The following is a 21,562-nucleotide window of genomic DNA, read 5'->3' on the forward strand; positions in this document are numbered from 1 at the left end:
AGTTTCTATGAACAGCTTCAAAATATTACAGAATCACTACCACAGAATGAATCGATAATAATCCTTGGAGATTTTAACGTACGCATTGTAACGAAGTGATACCAGGCGTAAAACAACGCTTTAACGAAAATATATTGAAAAACAATGGGGAATTGCTGATGAACATATGTTCGCTATGTGATCTAAGAATCAACAACACCTTCTTTGATCTCAAACAGCAGTACAAATCCACCTTCCGTAACTCCCGGGGACAACAATCAACAATAGACTACATCGTAACCAATAGACATATACACCCCGCACAGATACAAGAAGTAAGGACATTAAACTCCGCGAATGCAGGAAGTGACCACAGTTTGCTTCTGGGAAAAATCTGTTTCAGGTTAGCTTTGATATTATTATTGTAAATAAAACACGATTAGTTTGAGAACACGTTTTACTTTTATCTTCTATATATTCTAACCTAACTGTCTAAGGATCCCGCTTCCCAACTGTCACTTGCCAGATGACCATAGAACATTCAAGCTAGTACATGGCACTGTGAAGTGTCATATACGTAACATCTCCCCTTTTTGGACTTATATTGAAATAATTGAAATACTAACTAACTAATACTATAAACTAGACATGAAACTAATAATAATATTTTTTCCGCTATGTATAATAGTCTCTTAACCTATTTGGTACATTGACGACCCGACCTGATCTTGTGCATTTGCTATTTGCTTCCTTGACACTTGTACATTCATTTGCCGTTTTATTATTATTAGTTCCACAATAGTTTTCATTATATACATCAGTGCTATTAGACAAACAAGTGTTCTCACTTGATTCATCAGCACTACTAGGTTTACAGTTTATGTTTATATTTTCGTTGTTGTTTGACGCATTTATAACCGTTGGATTTTTTGTATTTTTTAGAAAGGAAGAATTTCTTTTATAAACTCTGCCATTTTCATCACTCACCAAGTATGATCGTGGAGAATTAGTATTTGATAAGACTTTTCCCGGTGTCCAATACCCATCCTTCTTCAATTTAAATAGTATATCTTGATTTTCGTTAAAATCTGAGCTGCTACGTGCAGATTTATCATGATAGCTTTTTACTGCCAACTTTCTTTCTACTTTTTTCCCATACTCGTTAGTGGTTTTGGGTTCCTATAATCTGTTGGATATAGGCAAACCTGTTCTTAGTAACCTACTTTGTAATAACTCTGAAGGTGAGGCCTCAAGACCACATAGTAAACTCTGTAATTCAACAAATGAACAAATATTTCGTCTTCATTGTTACACTTTTTTAATAACTGTTTACATATGTGTACGGCTTTTTCAGCCAACCCATTCGATCTTGGGTACCTGGGACTCGTAAAAACACATTGTATATTGTATTGATTACAAAATTCTTTAAATTTAAAGCTGTTGTAGGGATTGTTATCAGATATAAATAAACTTTGCAGGTAACCCAAAATTAGAAAATATTACTTTTAATTGTTTTAAGATTTCATCTATACTTTTTCTTTGTATTTCTTTCAATTCAATCCAATTGCTGTAGTAATCAACTACAACTAAATATTTTGATGCATATTCTAATATATCAGACCCCACTATCTCAAATGGATATTTAGGTACCTCGTGCGGTATTAGCGGTTCTTTTATTTTTATTTCTGCTGAATTTCTCACATATGCGACACCTTGAAATAAAATTTTCAATATCAGTTATTATATCCGGCCAGTATAATATTTTCCTTGCCCACTTCTTTGTTTTTCCCATACCAAAATGAGATTTATGTAGCTCTCTAGTCATATGATTTTGTAGTTTTTTGGGTATGCAAATTCGCTTTTTGAAAAATAAAATTCCATAGCGAACCAGTAGATCGTCTTTTATTTTATAATACTGCTTTAGTTCAGTGTTATCTAATACTTTTTTATCTGGCCAACCTTTAATGCAATATTCAGTAACTTTTTTAAGAGTACTATCATACAAAGTTTCCTTGCTTACCTCAGCTAATCGTCTATTTGTAATGGGCCTTTCAATGTCAATCGTATGCACAACCTCTTCCATTTCACAATCTTCATTTACTTTGTCTTTTATGAATGACCTACTTAAAAGATCAGCTACATACATCTTTGAACCTGGTATGTACTCAACTTCGAAATTATATTTTAAGATTTTCAAGCGCATTATCTGTAGTCTGGACGTAATTTTATTAATATCTTTTTGCTGAATGCCAATTATTGGCTTGTGATCGGTTTGTACTGTTATCTTATTACCGTAAACAAACGGATGAAACTTAATTAGACTAAAACAAATTGATAAATACTCCTTTTCTTGAGCAAAATGCTATGGGTTGACCTCCTTGCATAAGGCACCCTCCCACTCCATACTGGGAACTATCACTTTGTATTGTAATAGGTAAGTTTGGGTTAAATATTTTAAGGGTTGGTAAATTACCTATAACTTTTTTCAGATTGCTAAATGTATTATCATGATCAGCAGTCCACAAGAAATTTACGTTATTTTTTATTAAACCTCTTAGAGATGCTACTATTTCTGACATCTTTGGTATAAATTTCGTCAAGTAATTTACCATGCCCAGAATTCTCAGCAATTCTTTTTTTTTTTGGTGCTTCTAAAGCCATTATTGCCTCTACATATGAATTATCTGGTTTTATCCCATCTTTGGAATAAACCTGCCCCAAGTATTTTACTTCCTTTACTTTGTATTGTAACTTGTTAGCATTAAATCTTACATTAAACTGTTTAGCTCTCTCTAGTACTTTATTCATTATCAAATCATGTTCTCTTTCGTCTTTACCAGCAATTATTAAGTCATCAAAATATATTGGGATATTTAAATCTCCGAAAATTCTTTCATTTACTCGTTGGAAAACTTCTGGACTACATGATAGACCAAAACATAACCTCTTAAAACGATATTTACCGAATGGTGTTATAAATGTGCATAATTTTTGGCTATCTTTGACCAATCCTATGTGATAGAAGGCATCTGACATATCTATCACACTGTAGATACTTTTCCCTCTTAATTTTAAGCCTATTTCTTCTGTTGTTGGTATAGGATGCCTATCTATACAAATATACTTATTTAAATGTATAGGGTCTAAACAGATTCTTAACTTGTCTGAATTAGGTTTTTCAACACAAACTATATTACTTACCCATTCTGAAGGTTCATCGACCTTCTCAATTATATCTTTGTCTACTAACTCATCCAAAGTATTTTTTAGCTTTCCTTTAATTTTTTCAGCGACTCTTCTGCAATTACTTACAACTGGTTTGTAACCCTCTTTTAATAAAATCCTATATTTAAACGGAACTTTACCAGTACCTTCAAACAACTTTTTATTCTGATTAATGAAATTTTCTTTAGGATCTCTTTTATTATTTAAGTTAACTTCATCCAGCTTGCATATTATATTTAATTTTACACAGGTTTTTAACCCAAGAATAGGTTTGCCTCGTATATCTACAACCAAGAATTTTACATTTTGAATATTATTTTTAATTAAACATTTTAAGATTATACTTCCTACAACTCTGATTTTATTGTCGCCATAGGCTATAATACTTTGCTCTGAATGTATTATGTCATTCTCCCTTTCTAATTTTTTTATATAACTTATTGGAAGTACATTACATTGAGCTCCAGAATCAACCTTAAACTTAATTACACTATTATCAATACATACATTTTCTGTCCAAATTTTCTCAAGTTCTGAATTATCATTCTCATAAATGTTGAATACAGTTAGATTGTTAATAACAAAATCTTTATCACTCGAATCATTTTCATCAACAACATTTACATGTTGATTACTATTTATATTTCTATTGTGACTGTTAAAATATTTACCTTTGTTCTTATTTATCTTACTGTTACTAAAGTTATCTTTTTTATTGTATCCTGTTTTGCATCCTACAGCAAAATGTCCTTTCAGTCCACACTTAGCGCAGTTTTTTCCGAAAGCAAAACACTTGCCTTTGGTGTGTCTTCTGCCACATTTCAAGCAACTGAACTCTCTTCCGTTATTATTGCCACTGTCGCTAGAACTAGGGTTACCTTGACTGTATCCTCTTCTTCGAATTAAATTCACTTCTTCCTTGTTTAAATCTTTTACTTGAAGCTTAGTAGCTTCTGTTATTCTACAAGTGCTTTCTGCAGTTTCCAGATTTAAATTATTTATTCCCAATAGTTTTTCTTGCAAATTATGATCTTGGACCCCTAAAATTATTCTATCTCTTATAAGACTATCTTCTTGAGTTCCAAAATTGCACGGTTTAGCTAATAATTTCAAGTCTTTTATAAAATGATCCATGCTTTCTCCCTCTGCCTGATTTCTTGAGAAAAATTTGAAACGATCAAACGTTTCATTATTGCGTGGTTTACAATAATTATCAAAAGCTGCTATGACTTCTTTGTAATTTCCTTTTTGATCTTCTTAAGATAGACTTAATGTGCTGAATACTTCTATAGTCTCCTCACCAGCGGAGTTTAAAAACAAAGCGATTATGCGTTCATCTGACTTTCCACTTAAATCGGTTGCTTTTAAGTAAATTTCGAAATATTGTTTAAACTTCTTATAATTTTTATGAAGGTTTTGATCAAATACAAGATTTGATGGCGGTTTAAATCCGCTTGAATCCATATTAAAATCTTATTCTCAACTAAAGTTCTGTATTTTATATTTATTAAACTCACTCTTCTTATTAATTCACACCTGACACCATGTTTCAGGTTAGCTTTGATATTATTATTGTAAATAAAACACGATTAGTTTGAGAACACGTTTTACTTTTATCTTCTATATATTCTAACCTAACTGTCTAAGGATCCCGCTTCCCAACTGTCACTTGCCAGATGACCATAGAACATTCAAGCTAGTACATGGCACTGTGAAGTGTCATATACGTAACAAAATCAAAATGAAACAACCTGGGAAGGAATAGAGAACCAAGAGCACACACAGAAAAAATAAACATCGAATCCATGTGGGTAAAAGAACTATATAAAAACCGTTTAAAAGGGAAAATCGATAAAAACCCGATAGAAGAAAATGATGATATACAACAGTTGGAAGAGATTAAAAGAAAATATCATAGAAGCAGCAAGTGAATCGCTTGGAACTTGGACTATAAGACCGCAAAAACACGGAACGAACAAAACATCAAGGTTCTCCCACAAGGTCAAAGAACAGTGCAAAAAGAAAAAGAAAGCGTACTTAAACTACATGTCGTCACAAACGGCAGAAGCATATGAAGAATACAAGAGAATCCGTAACGATACAAAAACACTAGTGAGACAAATGAAAGACAACTCCTGGGAAACCTTCTCCAAAAGAATAAAAAGCGACTTCTATGGGTTACAAAAACAAATCTGGCGATTAATAAGAAATCAGAGAACAGAAGCAAATGAACTCATCAGAACCAGACTCGTAGAAAGAGATACTTGAGTAAAATATTCCTATACAAGGAAGAAGAGACCGAAACCGAGCCAAATACACCAGAGATAGTAATAAGTGATGAGACTAATATAAAAAAGGAAGATATAGAAATAGCACTCCAAAAACTAAAAAACAGAAAGAGCCCAGGTCCGGATAACATCGCCAACGAATTACTTAATATGGAGGAGAGAAGCTAAACCAACAACTAACAACCCTAATCAAAAAAATATTTGCCCAACACAGAATACCAGATGAGTGGAGAAATAGCATTACGATTCCACTATTTAAAAAGGGAGATAAAAAATGCCCGAGAACTATAGAGGAATAAATCTACTATGCACAATGCTGAAATTAACCACAAAGATAATAACAAATAAAATAAATGAATGTATCTCACTAGCAGATAAACAACAGGGTTTCAGATCGGGAAGATCCTGCACGGAAAAATCGATCGACTATAATCAACCGGCCTTCATGTGTTTCATTGACTTGCAGAAGGCCTTCGATCGAATACAATTAAAAGACATAATACACCTTCTCTTTGATAGACAGATACCATATAATGTCATTAAAATAATCGAAAATATATACTCAAAAAATACGATTCAAGCAAAAATAAATGATGACCTAACTGAACAGATACCTGCAAATAGGGGCATTAGGCAAGGGGACTCTCTCAGTCCGCTCCTATTTAACATAGTGATGGATGAAATCATAAAACAAGTACGCAAACTAAGAGGATACAAAATGGGAAATAAAGAAGTCATAATCCTGTGCTATGCAGACGATGCGGTACTGTTGGCGGAGAACGAGGACGATCTGCAAAGGGTACTGTACCAATTTAACAAAACATCAAAAAGTTCAATATGATAATATCAGCGGCAAAGACAAAATCAATAAATGGGTGATTCCGTTCTAACTGTGATTTTTTGTATTCAAAATTTCAAGATTTTAAAATTTAACTTTTCTAACTTTTTTATGCATATTATTCATCTATTTTACTGTAAAAATAAAACTCTAAGAGGAATTTACTACAACTTCAAAGTATCACGAGCAAGACACAAATGTCGGATTTTGAGTTCCACGGTACTGACTCATTTATCCACGGTACTGACATGGTAACTTAAGATATTAAACAACAAGTGCATCAATTTTCCTCAGTTTGATCATAAACATTAGAATTTATAAGGTAATTAGTTTAAATCATTTGTTACGACAAAAAAAATTAATAATTTATCGGTAAATTCTAGGAATGGACATGACACGGTACTGACATGGTAACTTAAGATATTAAACAACAAGTGCATCAATTTTCCTCAGTTTGATCATAAACATTAGAATTTATAAGGTAATTAGTTTAAATCATTTGTTACGACAAAAAAAATTAATAATTTATCGGTAAATTCTAGGAATGGACATGACACGGTACTGACATTCAAGTGATGTAGTATAAGTTTTCTTTAAGTGGCAAGTTATATTGTATAAAAATAATGTTTAAATATCTTAAGAATTATTCAATTAACACAAAATTTTTATTAATTGATTATTAATTAATGACTAGTACAAAAAAACAATACAGGACATTGAATATCACAGTTATAATGGAATCACCCAAATACTTCCAAGACACCGATCAGATGTAAGCTTGTGGTGGATAACAAAATAATACACCACGAAATGAAATTTAAATATATGGGAATCGAAATATCTGGACAAGGGAACGTGGAGACGGAAGTAAGAAACCAAGCTACAAGAGCCTCAAGAGCAGCAGCATACCTAAATGACACAATCTGGCGAAATAAATACATTGGAACTGCAGCAAAAGCCCGCATATACAAGACCGCAATCAGACCTATGCAGCAGAGACCCGACCTGAGACCTCTAAAACGAAACGGATATTAGAGACTACAGGAATGAAAATAGTTCGAAGAATAGCGGGAAGAACACTAGTGGATAGAGAAAGGAGTGAAAACATAAGAGGAACATGCGGGATAGATAACATCAATGACTGGGTACTGGATAGAAAGATAAAATGGAATGAGTACATTGACCGCATGACTTAAGAACGAATTGTGAAAATATCAAGGACAAATCACCAGCAGGGCAAAGAAGCGTTGGAAGACCTAGGAAAAGATGGAGTGACAACCTCCCAGGTGACTGAGCAGAGGCAATGATGTGAAGAAAAACAGGCAATGATGCCTATATACAGCACGAAGAAGAAGATGCTATTAGGTATTCCTATTGTTATTTAAATATGACCAAAACTTCTTAGGGTCACTTTTTAGCTGTTTTACATTTTTCATGTATTTATAATGACTCCGACGTATATCTCTTAATTTTGGGTCACAGATTACTAAACTCAATGTAGTCATTATTACGTTGCGAATAATGTCAATAAACCATAAAAAGTATCTTTTGAACGATCTGGGAATTATTTTGGGAACGCTGGAAGAGCCTGCATCTTGAATTTGACTGTAAAAATATTCTCAAGCTCTGTCAACGTTGTTTTCAACCAATAATTGATTCCAGTTGATATTGAGCAAATCTCTGTAGAGTTGGGGAAAATTAGCTTTTTGAAAGCTGTACCTCGGATTCACTGGTGATGGAAATGACTCATTTGTACTTTTTAGCATTATAATGTTTTCAAGGTAGGAGTGAAATCCATCCTCATGGGTTAACGGATCAACGCACCTACTTTCTGAAAGTTGATTCCGAAGAGGAAACATTCTTTGAATTATTTAATCCTGAACGCGATTATCTAAATCAGAATAAACTGTTGAAAGCAATAAAATATTTCTTGAAAAAAAAGGAACAAAATTTCAGTGGTTTGGACGTATAACTGCAACAGCCCACCCTAAAACTTGTTTGTATATGCATTTTTAATACACTTTCCTATAACCTGAGCTGAGATTATCAAATTCGGCATAGAAAATAGAAAAATATCTAACATTATTCCTTAAACGTACGACTAATAATTCAAAGTTTCCACGGACTTGCAAATCCTGGTTTATGATAAACAGTATATTGTATTTAAAAAGATCCGTGGGTCAGTAATCTTAATTCCAGATCTTTTATTTTCTTTTTATTTTATTGAATCGTTATTATAATTCTTATAATGAAATGCAAATGAATAATTGAAACAAATTATTGGTAAACAAATTCAAGGGTTAAGTGTTAATTAAATATTCAAAAGAAACATATGAAGTTAATTTTATAGATGAAAATCTATTTGTACATTTTTTATTAGCACCGTTTGCTAATCTTGAAACATTTTATTGAACAAATTTATAGCCATACAATAACATACATATCAAATGCATAAAACTTAGTAACTAATAAATTTAATTCTTTGAATTTTGATATATACAAAAATATAGACTACCACTAGTATAGATAAAATATATCTAAATATTAGCGCCATTACAAAAGTAAATTAATAGGAAGCTTTAGATTTGAGACTTAAATAATAATTATAGACTAGAAGACGTTGTAGTTGCAGTTGCTTAATATACGAGATACATTCGTAAAGTAAGTTCGTCTCTTATTCTCTAAGACAGCGCTGTGATCGCAGTTCAGCGGCAGAAAAACATAACAATAAATTGGACTCGCTGTTTGTTGGATATCGTAGCGCTTGTTTCAAATGACTAAGTTATTAGAAATACTTCAACAACTATGTATAAGTATAAGGAAGTATAAGGAGAAAAGGTGACGGTCAAAAATAGTGGCAAAAAGAACACGTCATTATATGACAAGTGCTTGAAAAAACAGGGAAGCTATATCGAAATCATATTTCAAAATCAAACTTACTGTACGAACATCCGTCGTATGTTAAGAGATACGTAAAACATATTGATAAAACCGCAGTAAATACAATTTCATATAAATTAATTTGTAAATATTTACAGTATTAGACTTATCTTATTGTCGGTGAGCTACTAATACCTCCTATCTGTATTTTAAGCGAAAATGAGACTAATATACCATAACCTGTAAAATTTTCTTGCGGATCGAATAGAAATATACATAATCTTTGTATTCTAATACCTCCTATTTCAAATTGCTTTTATACTGCGCATGGCAATATCTCCTATTTGAAACCGTAATGGCAGTTACTGTGTAGAGTAGTTTGATGTGACTGTTTCTGCTAAGGTAAGTACCAACAAAATGACTTTTTGGACTTAATTGGTTATTGGCCTAGAGGTTAAAATATGCACAATAGCTACTAACTGTAACATAGTCTGCTTTTTGTGAAGTTTTTGAGATGCTATCTAATGTAATCACTGCGAAAAGCACTTAAATTAATTGTCGTTCAGATAGGTGATGTTTCTTTCAAACAGTTCGAGTAACTTCTGTTTTCTTACTTGAAGTTAAATGTTATTAGATTAAAAAAAAATAGTACATAACTAAGAAGTAACAATTAAAATCTCCTATTTGATTTTTCGTAATGTGTAATTTAGTTTTTTTTTGATTGCAGATTTAAATAATGTCTAATAGAACACAGAAACTATTAGAATTAGCTGCAAAAGTACATAACAATGAAAAAAAAGCTCGAAGTCGACAACACCGTTACTGAAACTGAAATGGAGAATGAACCAGAAGCTAGAGTAGTTGTTCATCAACATCAGTTGATAGATTTAGACTCACTGGATATAGAATCAGTGTCCATCATTTTTTTACTTCATTCATACACAGGAACTTGAATTTCCCAACTGTGATAGATTAACATCAATAGTAATAAAGAATCAAATTAGACTACGAAAGACTGTGATATTAGTCGTTCCTTCACTTCATTTTCAAATGAGTGCCATAATGTTATTGCTACAAACACTGACTGTGATAATGTGAGTCATTGCCTCACTCACTTTCTAATTAATACATCTAAGGAAACTGATGCAGATTATATTTCCGAAACTGACATTCATGAAACTGATTCTTCTTCTGAAAGTAAGTACGTTACTGAGACTGAAAAGGAATATGGAAATATGAAGAAAGGCCGAAAAAGATGCAAGAATGGTAATCCAGAAAAGTGGGAAAAAAAATAGAACAAAGAAGATGAGAATGACAAGACAGGCGTATTTAGGTTACACTCGCTCAAGAGAAGGAAAAGTGAAATATAATACAATGAGAAGAGCCAGAAAACTTGAGCCACGTTGTGCGTCAAAAAAAATGTGAAACATCAAAGGTCAGATTCTGCAGCAAAATTTCAGATGATACAAGAAACAAAATATTTACAGAATTTTGGAAAAACATGACGTGGGATCAAAGAAAAGTATTTGTTTCATCTCATCTTTCTCGAATTGGCATTAAAAGGTGTACAAAAAGTAGCGATGAAAACTCTAGGAGACTTGGAACCTTCGTATATACTCTAAATGATGGTGAGAACACCTGGACTGTATGCAGAGAAATGTTTCTGAATACACTTGCTCCAAAACCTTTCATAGTCCAGAGTTGGGTTAAGAATTCAGTGCTAGCAATGCATACCGGAAAGGAAAAATTGAACCAGTCAAGCAGAGAAAATAGCTATAGTGTCCGAAAATCTTGTAATATTCCTTTAAAAGAATTTTTTGATCAGTTGGTAAAAGACCTTTACACTATGTACGCAGGGACTCCACAAAGCTTTTTTTGGACGAGGAAATAAAATCATTATCAAATCTTTATGAAATTTACAAGAACTATTGTACGGAAAATGGATTGCCTATTTCATGCAGAAAAATATTCGAAAATAAGTTTCAAGAGAACTTTTCGCTATTTCGCCCCAAAAAAGATTTGTGTGATCTATGTTGCGACCAAAATGTAGAAGAAAGGGTTTGGAAAAAACACATTTTAAACAAGGATCAAGCAAGAGACGAAAAAGCTAGAGACAAACAAAAAGCATAGAATAACGAACTTATTCTGCTCACAATGGACTTGCAGGCAGTGAAAGTTGCACCTTACCTTAATCTTTATTTTAAAACGAAACTTTGCTGCCATCATTTTACCATCTTTGATTGTGGCACCAGCGACGCAACGTGCTACTGGTTCACTGAAATTGATTCTTCATTGTGTGCCTCGACCTTCGTTTCTTGCTTCTTAGACTGCTTAGAACGTCACTGCTTACAAAGAAAATTACCAATTGTAATATTTTCGGACGGATGCCTGTACCAAAATAGGAACTGTATTATGTCAAATGCGTTGTTAAATTTTTCGATGCTACATAACGTAAAAATAACACAAAAGTTCTTAGAACAGGGTCACACTCAAAAGGAGTGTGACTCTGTTCATAGTTGTGTCCAAAAAAAATTGAAAAACCGAATCATTCAGTTACCCAGTGATTACTTGAAAGCAACACTAGAAGCACGAAGAAAGCCAAAGCCCTATGAAGCTTTAATTGTTGATCATACTTTCTTAAAAGATTTTTCTAAAAGTCAATTTCTGCGATACTCATCAATCAGACCGGGTAAAAAAGTGGACGATCCGACAGTAACTGATTTAAAACAAATAAAATATACTCCTAACGGTATAATTGAAGTAAAAACTTTGAAGATTTGTGAATGGTCATCGTTGAGCGAAAATAGTTGCCCTTTTAACAAATTATCCAAGTCTCAATTCAAACAAGTTATCGGTTTCAGAAAAAAAGTTCAAGCATTTGCAGAGTTTAAAAAGCGTATTAAAATCTGATTGTCATGCTTTTTACGATACTATCCCGCATTAATATGCTTTCAGAGTGGATAGTTTCTTTTTCCACTTTAGCTCTTAAATTTGTTTATAATGTTTATGAAGTTGTTCGATGTTCTGTTGCTTTGTATTTAAAAATGAATTGAAAAAATATTTTATGAAATTATACAATGTTAAAAATCTATCAACTACCAAATTTTGTTTTGTTTCCTTGTCGTGACAGAGAACACAATATTGAACAGAAAAATGTTTATTGTGCAGCAATACCAACATTCATCGAAAGAGAAATCTCCTAAGTGTATGCAATTTATGTATTTTTAAGTATTTCTTAACTGAATACCAATCGGCTATGAGAAATAAACATTTAAATAAGTTTTTTGTCTCCTGTAAAGTTCGAAATTTGTAGATACATGGTATTAGTAGCTCACCGACGTTATGTAAGCTATTTCAAACTTATATTAATCTTTTTCCAAAATATGAATCACTATTCTGCTCAGTTATGAAATACAAAATTTAAAACCACATTACAATTATATGTTATTTCAGATTAGCATCAGAAATAACACGAAAGGTAGTCTCCATGGTTCAATTGCTAGTCAATTAAACAAAACAGGAGGTTCAATCGGGCAATCAGAATCATTAATTCAAAAAAATGTAGATACGATCATTGATATCGGATTTGTTTGATACGATAGTCAAAAATGTAATTTGTGATAGGTAATTTTTTTGTTTTCATTTCTATAACAAAATTTACATTGTAACAAACTGATATATCTAATATAAAAAAAAAATGTTTCAGTACTTATTCCTAGATAGCAGACTTTAACTCCATGTGCAAATGTGGAAAAAAGTTTGATGAATGAAAATGTAAGTTTCTAATGGAAAATATGAAGAAAAAAAACTGAAATGATGAACTTACAACTACACATTTTTTCCTACTGTGAACTTTAAACTTAACTTTAAAGATAATAGACATATTTTATTTCAAGAATGAGCTTAGAATTTTATTCTAAATTTTATTAGATATATGTACTGTTAAAGTTTATGGGTGGAGTACTGAATTACAAGTTTTAAATTGTTTGAAATAATATTATGAATATAATAATATAGTAATATACTAAACTTCGACCCTTTTTTAAAAATATCAAATAATTTAATATTGCAAATATTCCCTTTGATCGATTTATTAAAAGTTAAAAATATTAATATACAGTGTAATAATAAATTGTGTTTCCTTAACTTCTGAAAGAAATCAGACCTATAATTAAAACACTCTCAAATTGAACAATTGAAAGATGCAAGATAGAATCTATAGTTAGAAATACACAATTTGCGATCGCCCTGTATAAAACACCTAAAATTATATCTTTGCTTCCTTAAATGACGTTCTCCACAATTAACAAAATAATCTAGAATCGGTAATACTTTTAGTAACACTTTGATTCCAATTGTTCATATTTTTAAGCAGTCCTAACTTATATTGAACGATTGTTGAAACTGTTTAATTTCATGATTCTTCCATCGATAATGATAGAAGATGTGCTAAAACGTGTTTAATGATAACTTGATCATCTTCTAATCGAATTATATGGACACCAGAAAGGATGAGGTCATGTTCTGTATTAATTTCTTCAATAGGCTCTCCTGTTTCGGCGTTCCAACATAAAATGCCTTGGTCGTAAAATGATAATAGCAATCCATTCTCAATGCATACCCCTTTCAATCTGAAAATTGAATTATTTTTACATTTTATAAAAAGTACTTTGATTCTTTAAAAGTTCAAATAGAACTTTGGATCTTTATTTATTGTTAATTTAACCCAAACCAATATAAAAGGTTGCCGCTGTTTTGACATAATAATTTCATATTTAAAATTATTTAATTATAAAAACATTACATGAATGTAACCTCGACAGGGATACAACCTCTTGTGTTTAAATTAACTCACCTCCTGATGGGAACCATAAGGATCTGGTTGGGTGATAGAAAGCGTTCCTTATTTTGAAGAATCATAAGTTTACCTAACTTCAATTTATTGTATTCATTAAAATTTATGGTACACGATCCTAATAGGGACCCACGTCATAGTTAATTGTCTCCAAGGGTTCCTTGAAGTTCCATTAACGTATCAAATTATGTACTTTATTTTATGTACTGTATTCTAATGAGCATACATATAATTATTTATAGCCTTTTGTACAATAGGATTTTAGTATTTAAAATCGGTCTGTAAACAACTAAGTTGGAATATCTGGAACCGTTGGTGATATTCATACTGAATACACTGTTTACACTAACACTCAAGTAACAAAGTTATTGAAACGCGCGTCAGACAGTGTAATTGTGAGTGTTCGTGTAATCATGGTGTAAACAGTGTTTTCAGAACAGTCTGTAAACAGATACGATGTCTCTAATAGTCTAGCATTCGTCGAGTATAGTCGTCGGATTGTTGACACCAAGTTTAACTACTTGTTTAATAAATAATTTATTCCAAAATAGTTTTAATACAAAGACTATGGTCAACCATCACTGATTAGCCTGAACATACATTACAGACACAATGTGGTTCTAATAAATGTAAAACATACCTGTCAAATCCTTCTGGGGGAAAATAGCTTGCCAATTTTTTCCATGAGTGATTGATACCGTTTATTGCTATTAGCCTCAATTCTCTATCCACACACTGTTGAAGAGCAAATAGAAATCCCTAAAAAATCTTAAAATTTAATCTTAGAGTTATAGCTAATAAAACTGAAACAGCAATTGTTTACAATAAATATTATATAATAATTGAATGCACCTTTTATTTTTTTAGATACAAACATATCTTACCCTATCACATTTTACCCATAATGTAGATAATGGTGTTTTAATTTCGTTTAACTCAATAGTAGCGATAATATGTCCAAATTCAATATTCCACAAAGTAATTTTATTTTCTCCACATCCCATAATGAGATCATCAAAATCTATAAAAACACAAAGTTTATAAATTATTAAAATACTGTAACAGCAAGCACAAAAGACATTTTAATTCTTCAAACTACTACAAAACCATATTGAAGCCCATTTAGTTTTAAGGTATTGAAGCTGTGCTCCGTAATATTAGATCAATCCAAAATACTTCATACACTGATGTGCATAGCAAGAGACAATTGATAATAGCTACTTATTTTCAAAGCATTATTTCATCCACTTCTAGTAACAGGATACAAAATACTGTATAAAATAAATTATATTTTAAAACTAGTGTCTATTTGCAGCTCAAGTACACTCAATATATCCTCCAATAGTAAACACAGTGAGACATTGGTAATAAAACAATTTGCTAAGAACTTAAGACTAATTCTATATGTGGACTTGAGTTTTGAAGAACATTTATAGATACTTTGGCAGAAAATCTATGCTAAGATGAAACTCTTGTATATGAAAAGGTCTATTCTAGATTTTAAGATGAGGGAAAAGCTTTGAGAATCTTTAGTATTGTCTATTTTTACCTACTGTAATGTTGTTTACTATCCTTGTCTTGACATGGCATTGAAAAATCGTGTGCGATATATACAAAACGTGTGTTGTAGATTTATTTTTAAACGAAGAAAGTATGACCACATTTCGGCCAAAATTAATGAATTAAATTGGTTAAAAATGTCAAATGTTACGAACCTTCATTTTATGTGTCTTCTTAAGGTGTTAAAACATTCGACACCTGTTTATTTGAGGGAAAAATTTGTTTTTGTGCAAAAATACATAATGTACACGTACATGTGAGACATAAAAATCTGTTAACTACCTTTGCCTCAGCATAAATATGCACTTTTTCAAAGGTTATAATACTCTCCACGTGAACCTTAAGTTGTGTGGTATAAATTCTTTTAAATCTAAGTACAGAGCAATTTTGTTTAGTAAGCAAATATGTAACCAATTTTATCTTTTTTGGGTTTTTATAAATAACTAATAAGTTTGTAGTTGAGACTGTATAAAGTTCTTTTGCATAGTTAAACAGCTGAAAGTGGTTAGGTGGAAGAATAACGTATATGTTAAATATCGCCACTCTATTTGCATGATGTGTGTATATTGTATACTTTGTAAATTGTCTTGTGTTCACATATCAGAACAATAAAGACGATTTATTATTATTGTTATAAAGACCATTTTCTGGAGTAATGTAGCATTGAATTTTGGTATTTAAAAGAGAAAACTGTGAAGTTACCATCAATATTATGTAAAGATGAAACGTAATGAGAAACGGGTTCTATATCAAAAATATTCGAAACTGTTTGGTAGTCAGACGCCAACTGATATGCATGAATGAATGTTTTCCTCGGTGAAACACTTTCGTCGCAAGTTGAATGCCAGCTAACAATAATTTTAGGTAAGCGCCTCATCACACAGTATTGGACGTCATCTGCAAACCTAAAAATTTGAAATCATTGTTACATCTAGAGAAATATACCTTATATAATAAATTTTAATTTGATGGTTAATTTTATAGATAGTTGCTATGTTTCAATAAAATGATGAATTATGAAAATATTTCACACTAGTATTGTGTAATTTACACTTTACTTGACCATTAAAGCTAGAAGGTCCCTTAATACAAAGGATAAAACATAAAACACAAATAAGAAACAACTTTTATATATGTATATGTGAATTAATTTATTAGTAAGAAAATTCATTTTTTTTTATATTTAAATGATGAAACAAAATTGAAATTCTCCAAATGATGTTCAATTTTCAAGTTAATAAAGTAAATAGTTGCTCACAACATGAAAATTAAGTCACAAAGTATCTTTTGCGAGCATAGAAGGTCTAATTTATCTAATGGACTATATAACTCGAAGGAGTATTAGAGAAAGAATATATCCAGTTCTTAATTTATGTAAAAATATACTTGTATTATACTATGTCTAAACTATAATATTATAGCAAAATATACATTAATAAGAAAAAAAGATCCACCACTATGTCAACTAACTTATAGATGTGAGTTTATTGGTTTACCTCTAATACTTTAATTTCAAACGTTATCAAACGATTTTTATAAGCATCACTGATGAAATTGTTAATAGGAAATTTATTTTCTGCACTTACCCATTAATGTTTTCCAACTGTAAAACTTTCTTATCTAATCCATTTTGACGTTGTTTCCAAAAGTAAGCAGTAACAAATACATCTGCTACAGGACCTTGTCTCATTTCAGATTTATGCTCTTTCATCCACAATTCAATATAAACTACACTTGTTTCTAAGCATATTACCTTTTCCATTGAGTCTTTTTGGAGACATCGGTTATTTAAAACCATTCTTTGAGTCTGACCTCTTGGAATCCACATATTTTGTGATCCAAGTACATTACCTTAAAATAAAAAAATATAAATAGTAGTGTTTCTTTACTATGAGTCCAAAAAATGCCTGCATGATAGTGAATAGATTTCATGATATTATTAACAAAATAGTTGATGTAAGGGAATTTATTTGCATTTAATGATTGGATATGCCACTATATTATTTTAATTCAACTTTAACAATGAATACATGTTTGTACTTTAGGAAACATTTTAAAATAAGATGGACTTTCTAGAAACATTAGTGACATTCATAGTAGGTAAAATATTTACCTTCAGTTTCTGATTTCGATAACTTGGTTATCAAAATGCAAGTCAGTCATTGGAAATGTTGTAGTTGTAGTTAACAGTAAATTGTGGATATGGAAAATTATTGATAAGGAAGAAAGTTTTCTCATCTTTCAAGAAATTCACATATTTGAATTTATTTTTCAAATGCTTCTCTTACCTAGAGGTGTCTGCATCCAGAATGATACCAAAAACTCTTGACATATAATTAAATTATAACCAATATAAAATGCTTTTAAAATGCAGCCGTTTTCTCGACTAATTCTAATATAATGAGATTGTTTTTTGAGAGTTGGCTTGAGAGATGTGCCTATATCCCATTCGTGGGGCATTGTAGAATTTACTAATTTATTTCTCTTCCTAGAATTAAATTGCAAACTCTTATGCAGTGATTTTGTTCCATCGGACTTTTTGTATGGCAGTATTTCAAATTTACTATTTTTGGTAATTGTTTTAGTATTGACTTCTAAGTGGTTGCCTGTGAGAGTGTTAATCTCCAAATCATCATTATCACGACTTTCACTGTTCTTACTAGGACAACTAGCATAATCATGATCCTAAAAATATTTTTCATTTAATTAGATTCATTTAAACAATAATTAATAATTATTAATTAGAATTTCACTAAACTATAATTAAATAATGAGTGAGTATACATTAGAAAGATACATATTGCAATTGATCAGTTAACCATATTTCTTAAAAATTTGTTGAAAACTATCACTGAAAATGTTGAGGTTAGAAGATTTAATAAAGAGGTATATAATGAGTGGAACAATCACAAATTATAAGAAAGAATACATGTTAAGAGTGATAGATAAAAAGATTTGCTCATTCTTGATCCAAATGATCAGATGATCTAGCTGAAGATAAGTCTGCTGGCTTGGTATACCAGGAAAATTTTCTGATTCTACCAAAAACTATAAATTTCAGGTACCACTAAATGTAATTTGAAAGATGATGGTTAGATTGTAAAACCATACAATGTTTTCAAATTTATGGTCATAAATATTATTTGCTGTGGAAGAGAAGTGAACAACAGGAGATAAGGCTACTGAAATTGCAGGAAAATAAATAGGAAAACAGGTTGTACTGGAAAAGGGATGAAGCAATAATATATGACATAAAAACGAGTCTAAAATTGAAGGCGTTGATAAAATAATAATTTAGTAAGTATGTCTGTTTCCATTCATGTTTTAATTGACAAAATAAAAACATGTACTAGGAAATAATGAATATTTGCTTATGTGACTAATTGTACTAGTATAAAACTTTAATATAAATATGTACTTTTACCTGAAAGGATGAGTTACTGGAATGTTCCGATGTTTGCGTTATGTCTTCTGACGAGTTAGGTGTATGAATATTAAGAATTACATATGTATTACCACCTGATACTTGAGAAGTTTCCAATTTATTGTTTTTGTCTTCATTGTCGTTATTCTTTTGTATATTTGTCACATTTACATTACTGTCTTTTAGTTCTTTGCATATATTATTTACAAATCCCGAAGAAATGGACTTTTTATACTTTTCACATATTTTACTAATTTCATTAGTATCTGTTTTACTGAATCCATACAATGGACTTATCACATTAAGGCCAATGTTTTCATTGTTATAACTTGGCTGAAATGGTTTTGTAGATAAAATTCTACTTTCTATTAAACATTTCTTATGTTCATCACTCAGTTTTTCAAAATCTATCATATCATCCATTATTTGATCAACATCAACATTGTCATCATCATGGTTATCTCCTACTGAAATTATTTCACATTGTGAACTTATAGATTTAGAAGGAGAAACATATCTTGTAGATCTTGTTGATATAGGAGAATTTTGTCTAGATTTTATTGAAGATGGTGGTACTGATTTGGATTTTCTTGTTCTATTTTTCTTAGAAATTTGCTTCTTCTCTGTAGATTTCTTGGTAATAATATTATGACTACGCAAAGATCTGACTTGTGTATTATTTTTTGTTAAATAAGGAATATTCTTATACCTACAAAATCTTTTCAGCTTTGGAACTAATTTGTACATTACAATGTCAAAATCATTCACAACTTCTGATAAATGTTCTGGAGGAAAAGGAAACACAAAGTGTTTAAAAGTTTTATCCAATTTCTCTTCATCTTCGAGTTTATTTATATGTACATTAAGTTCTTTAAATGATTTTAGAGTTACAGATTTTTCTATTGATTCAGTTTTGTCTTTCTCATTATCATTGTTTATTTCCTTCAATTTTTCTTGAAATTGTTTTTGTTCTGCTAAATTTCTTACTCGTGACGACCTACGATTTTGAAGAATTAATATTTCTTTTTTATCAGAAGGATTCATCAACTGTAAATAGTGACAAAGTTCCTTCTTGCGAGTCTCTGGACTTAAAGGTACTTCATCTGTATTGTCTGATTTATTTTCACTGGTGAAAGACCTGTCTGACTGTGAGATTTTGCTGAAATGAGAAATCATGTTTATATAAAATTTTGTATACATTAATATAACAACATAGATGAAATGACCCAATAAAAACATTAATAATTTTGACAAAAAAATTTGTTTAATCCAAAAACCAGTTGAATTAAATGATTAAAAGTCTTACCAATATAAGCTGAATTATAATATTACATAATTTTTTTATCACTAAACAACTTACCTTGAAGGCATTTCAGTTTTTTTTGACTGATCATCATATGCAGATAATTTCTGTTCTGATACTTTAATATTATTTTCCATATTTGTTGATACTTTTGTGGAATTTTGCGAGGTACCATTTTCATCCTTGAAGTAACTTATTAAAGATGTTTTATTAAAAGAGTTGTTGGGATAGTATTTGGATATCTTGGTAGATTTGTTGAAATCACACCTAAAAAGGATTAAACTCTTTGTTTCATCTTCATTGCTTTTGGTAAATTCAACCAATTCTTCTTCAACACATTCTTTATCACTATGCTTCATCCAATTTGTAACTTTTTCTATATTAGATATAGTAGAACATTTTTTATCCCAAGTTACAGTACCACTTTGACCAAAATTTGAGGAATCAACAGATATAATAGCATCTTCGTTATTTCCAGCATTGTAAGTTAAATGTAGGAAATCGGATTTATTTTTCACGTGTTTACTTGAAATTGTAATGGTAGTATCCATCTGGAAATATTTTATCCCATCATTATAATCTATTAAATTAGCTTCGGTGTCAACAATCTATTTATATATCTAAAATAAACATTTACACTATATTCACCCATGCAATAATGGACTAGAAATGATTGTATAAAGTTAATAATTATTCTTTCAAAAGTGTTTGAAAATTATTTTATTCCTGTAAATTTCAAAATTCCTATTTCCATCCATTAATAAGCAAGAAGAAACTGTGTTTACGTTGTCCTGTCTGTTGTCATTTGTCGAACTGACAACTTTCCGTATACAGGTTATCTATGCAATTTTCTACAATAGTATATATTTTTGACGATAAGTCCTTACTGTAACCATTATCTATTATATAATATATTTCCTGATTGAAAATTAGTTTTTAAAACGGGTTAAACATATTTCGGTTTTCATCAAGACGATTTATCAACAAAAACATGAGTTAAAAGTTCTAAGTGACAAATTATTATATATACAGACAAACAAACAAAATAGAGTAACACAAACCGTAGATTAATTAGAATAATTTGTTTGTCAATAATTAAATGTGCTAATCCAACTTTTCCTAACTTTTGATGAGTATTATTTTATAAATATTCAAATAAGCATTGATACATCAAAATATCTAAGAAATAAGAAATTAAAGAAATTTAACT

At 30.6% G+C, this 21,562-nt stretch overlaps 2 protein-coding genes across 3 annotated transcripts; both read right to left on the reverse strand.

Annotated features, from left to right (window-relative positions):
- Nucleotides 1-422: 422 nt before the first annotated feature.
- On the reverse strand, nucleotides 423-4,893 carry LOC130900415 (uncharacterized). The gene is made up of 2 exons (XM_057811016.1): nucleotides 3,549-4,893; nucleotides 423-3,488 (listed from the first exon to the last, which is right to left on the reverse strand). The coding sequence occupies exons 1-2, from the start codon at nucleotides 4,336-4,338 to the stop codon at nucleotides 2,515-2,517; spliced, it is 1,764 nt and encodes a 587-aa protein (XP_057666999.1). The 5' UTR covers nucleotides 4,339-4,893; the 3' UTR covers nucleotides 423-2,514.
- Nucleotides 4,894-8,532: 3,639 nt separating this feature from the next.
- Nucleotides 8,533-21,149, reverse strand: LOC130900411 (putative leucine-rich repeat-containing protein DDB_G0290503). 2 transcript variants are annotated; one of them, XM_057811006.1, is made up of 9 exons: nucleotides 20,990-21,149; nucleotides 20,410-20,903; nucleotides 19,050-20,208; nucleotides 17,914-18,310; nucleotides 17,212-17,476; nucleotides 16,328-16,530; nucleotides 14,950-15,086; nucleotides 14,706-14,824; nucleotides 8,533-13,841 (listed from the first exon to the last, which is right to left on the reverse strand). In XM_057811006.1, the coding sequence occupies exons 1-9, from the start codon at nucleotides 21,002-21,004 to the stop codon at nucleotides 13,625-13,627; spliced, it is 3,006 nt and encodes a 1,001-aa protein (XP_057666989.1). In that variant the 5' UTR covers nucleotides 21,005-21,149; the 3' UTR covers nucleotides 8,533-13,624. The 2 variants fall into 2 exon arrangements, with proteins under 2 accessions (XP_057666989.1, XP_057666990.1); XM_057811007.1 differs by lacking the exon at nucleotides 8,533-13,841 and adding an exon at nucleotides 14,104-14,225 and having other exon boundaries at nucleotides 20,990-21,132.
- Nucleotides 21,150-21,562: the final 413 nt, after the last annotated feature.

The sequence above is a fragment of the Diorhabda carinulata genome, chromosome X (assembly GCF_026250575.1).
Source record: "Diorhabda carinulata isolate Delta chromosome X, icDioCari1.1, whole genome shotgun sequence".
In the NCBI taxonomy this organism is placed as follows: Eukaryota; Metazoa; Arthropoda; class Insecta; order Coleoptera; family Chrysomelidae; genus Diorhabda; species Diorhabda carinulata.

Excerpts from the sequence above, each read along its gene's own strand:
- LOC130900415 (XM_057811016.1), bottom strand. The coding sequence starts at position 4,338 with ATGGATCATTTTATAAAAGACTTGAAATTATTAGCTAAACCGTGCAAT. Across the intron at positions 3,489-3,548 it reads TAAAATCAGAGTTGTAGGAA|ATATACGAGGCAAACCTATT; the intron begins GTATAATCTTAA and ends TCTTGGTTGTAG.
- LOC130900411 (XM_057811006.1), bottom strand. Across the intron at positions 16,531-17,211 it reads CAGTTGGAAAACATTAATGG|GTTTGCAGATGACGTCCAAT; the intron begins GTAAGTGCAGAA and ends TCAAATTTTTAG. Across the intron at positions 13,842-14,705 it reads CCCCCAGAAGGATTTGACAG|ATTGAAAGGGGTATGCATTG; the intron begins GTATGTTTTACA and ends TTCAATTTTCAG.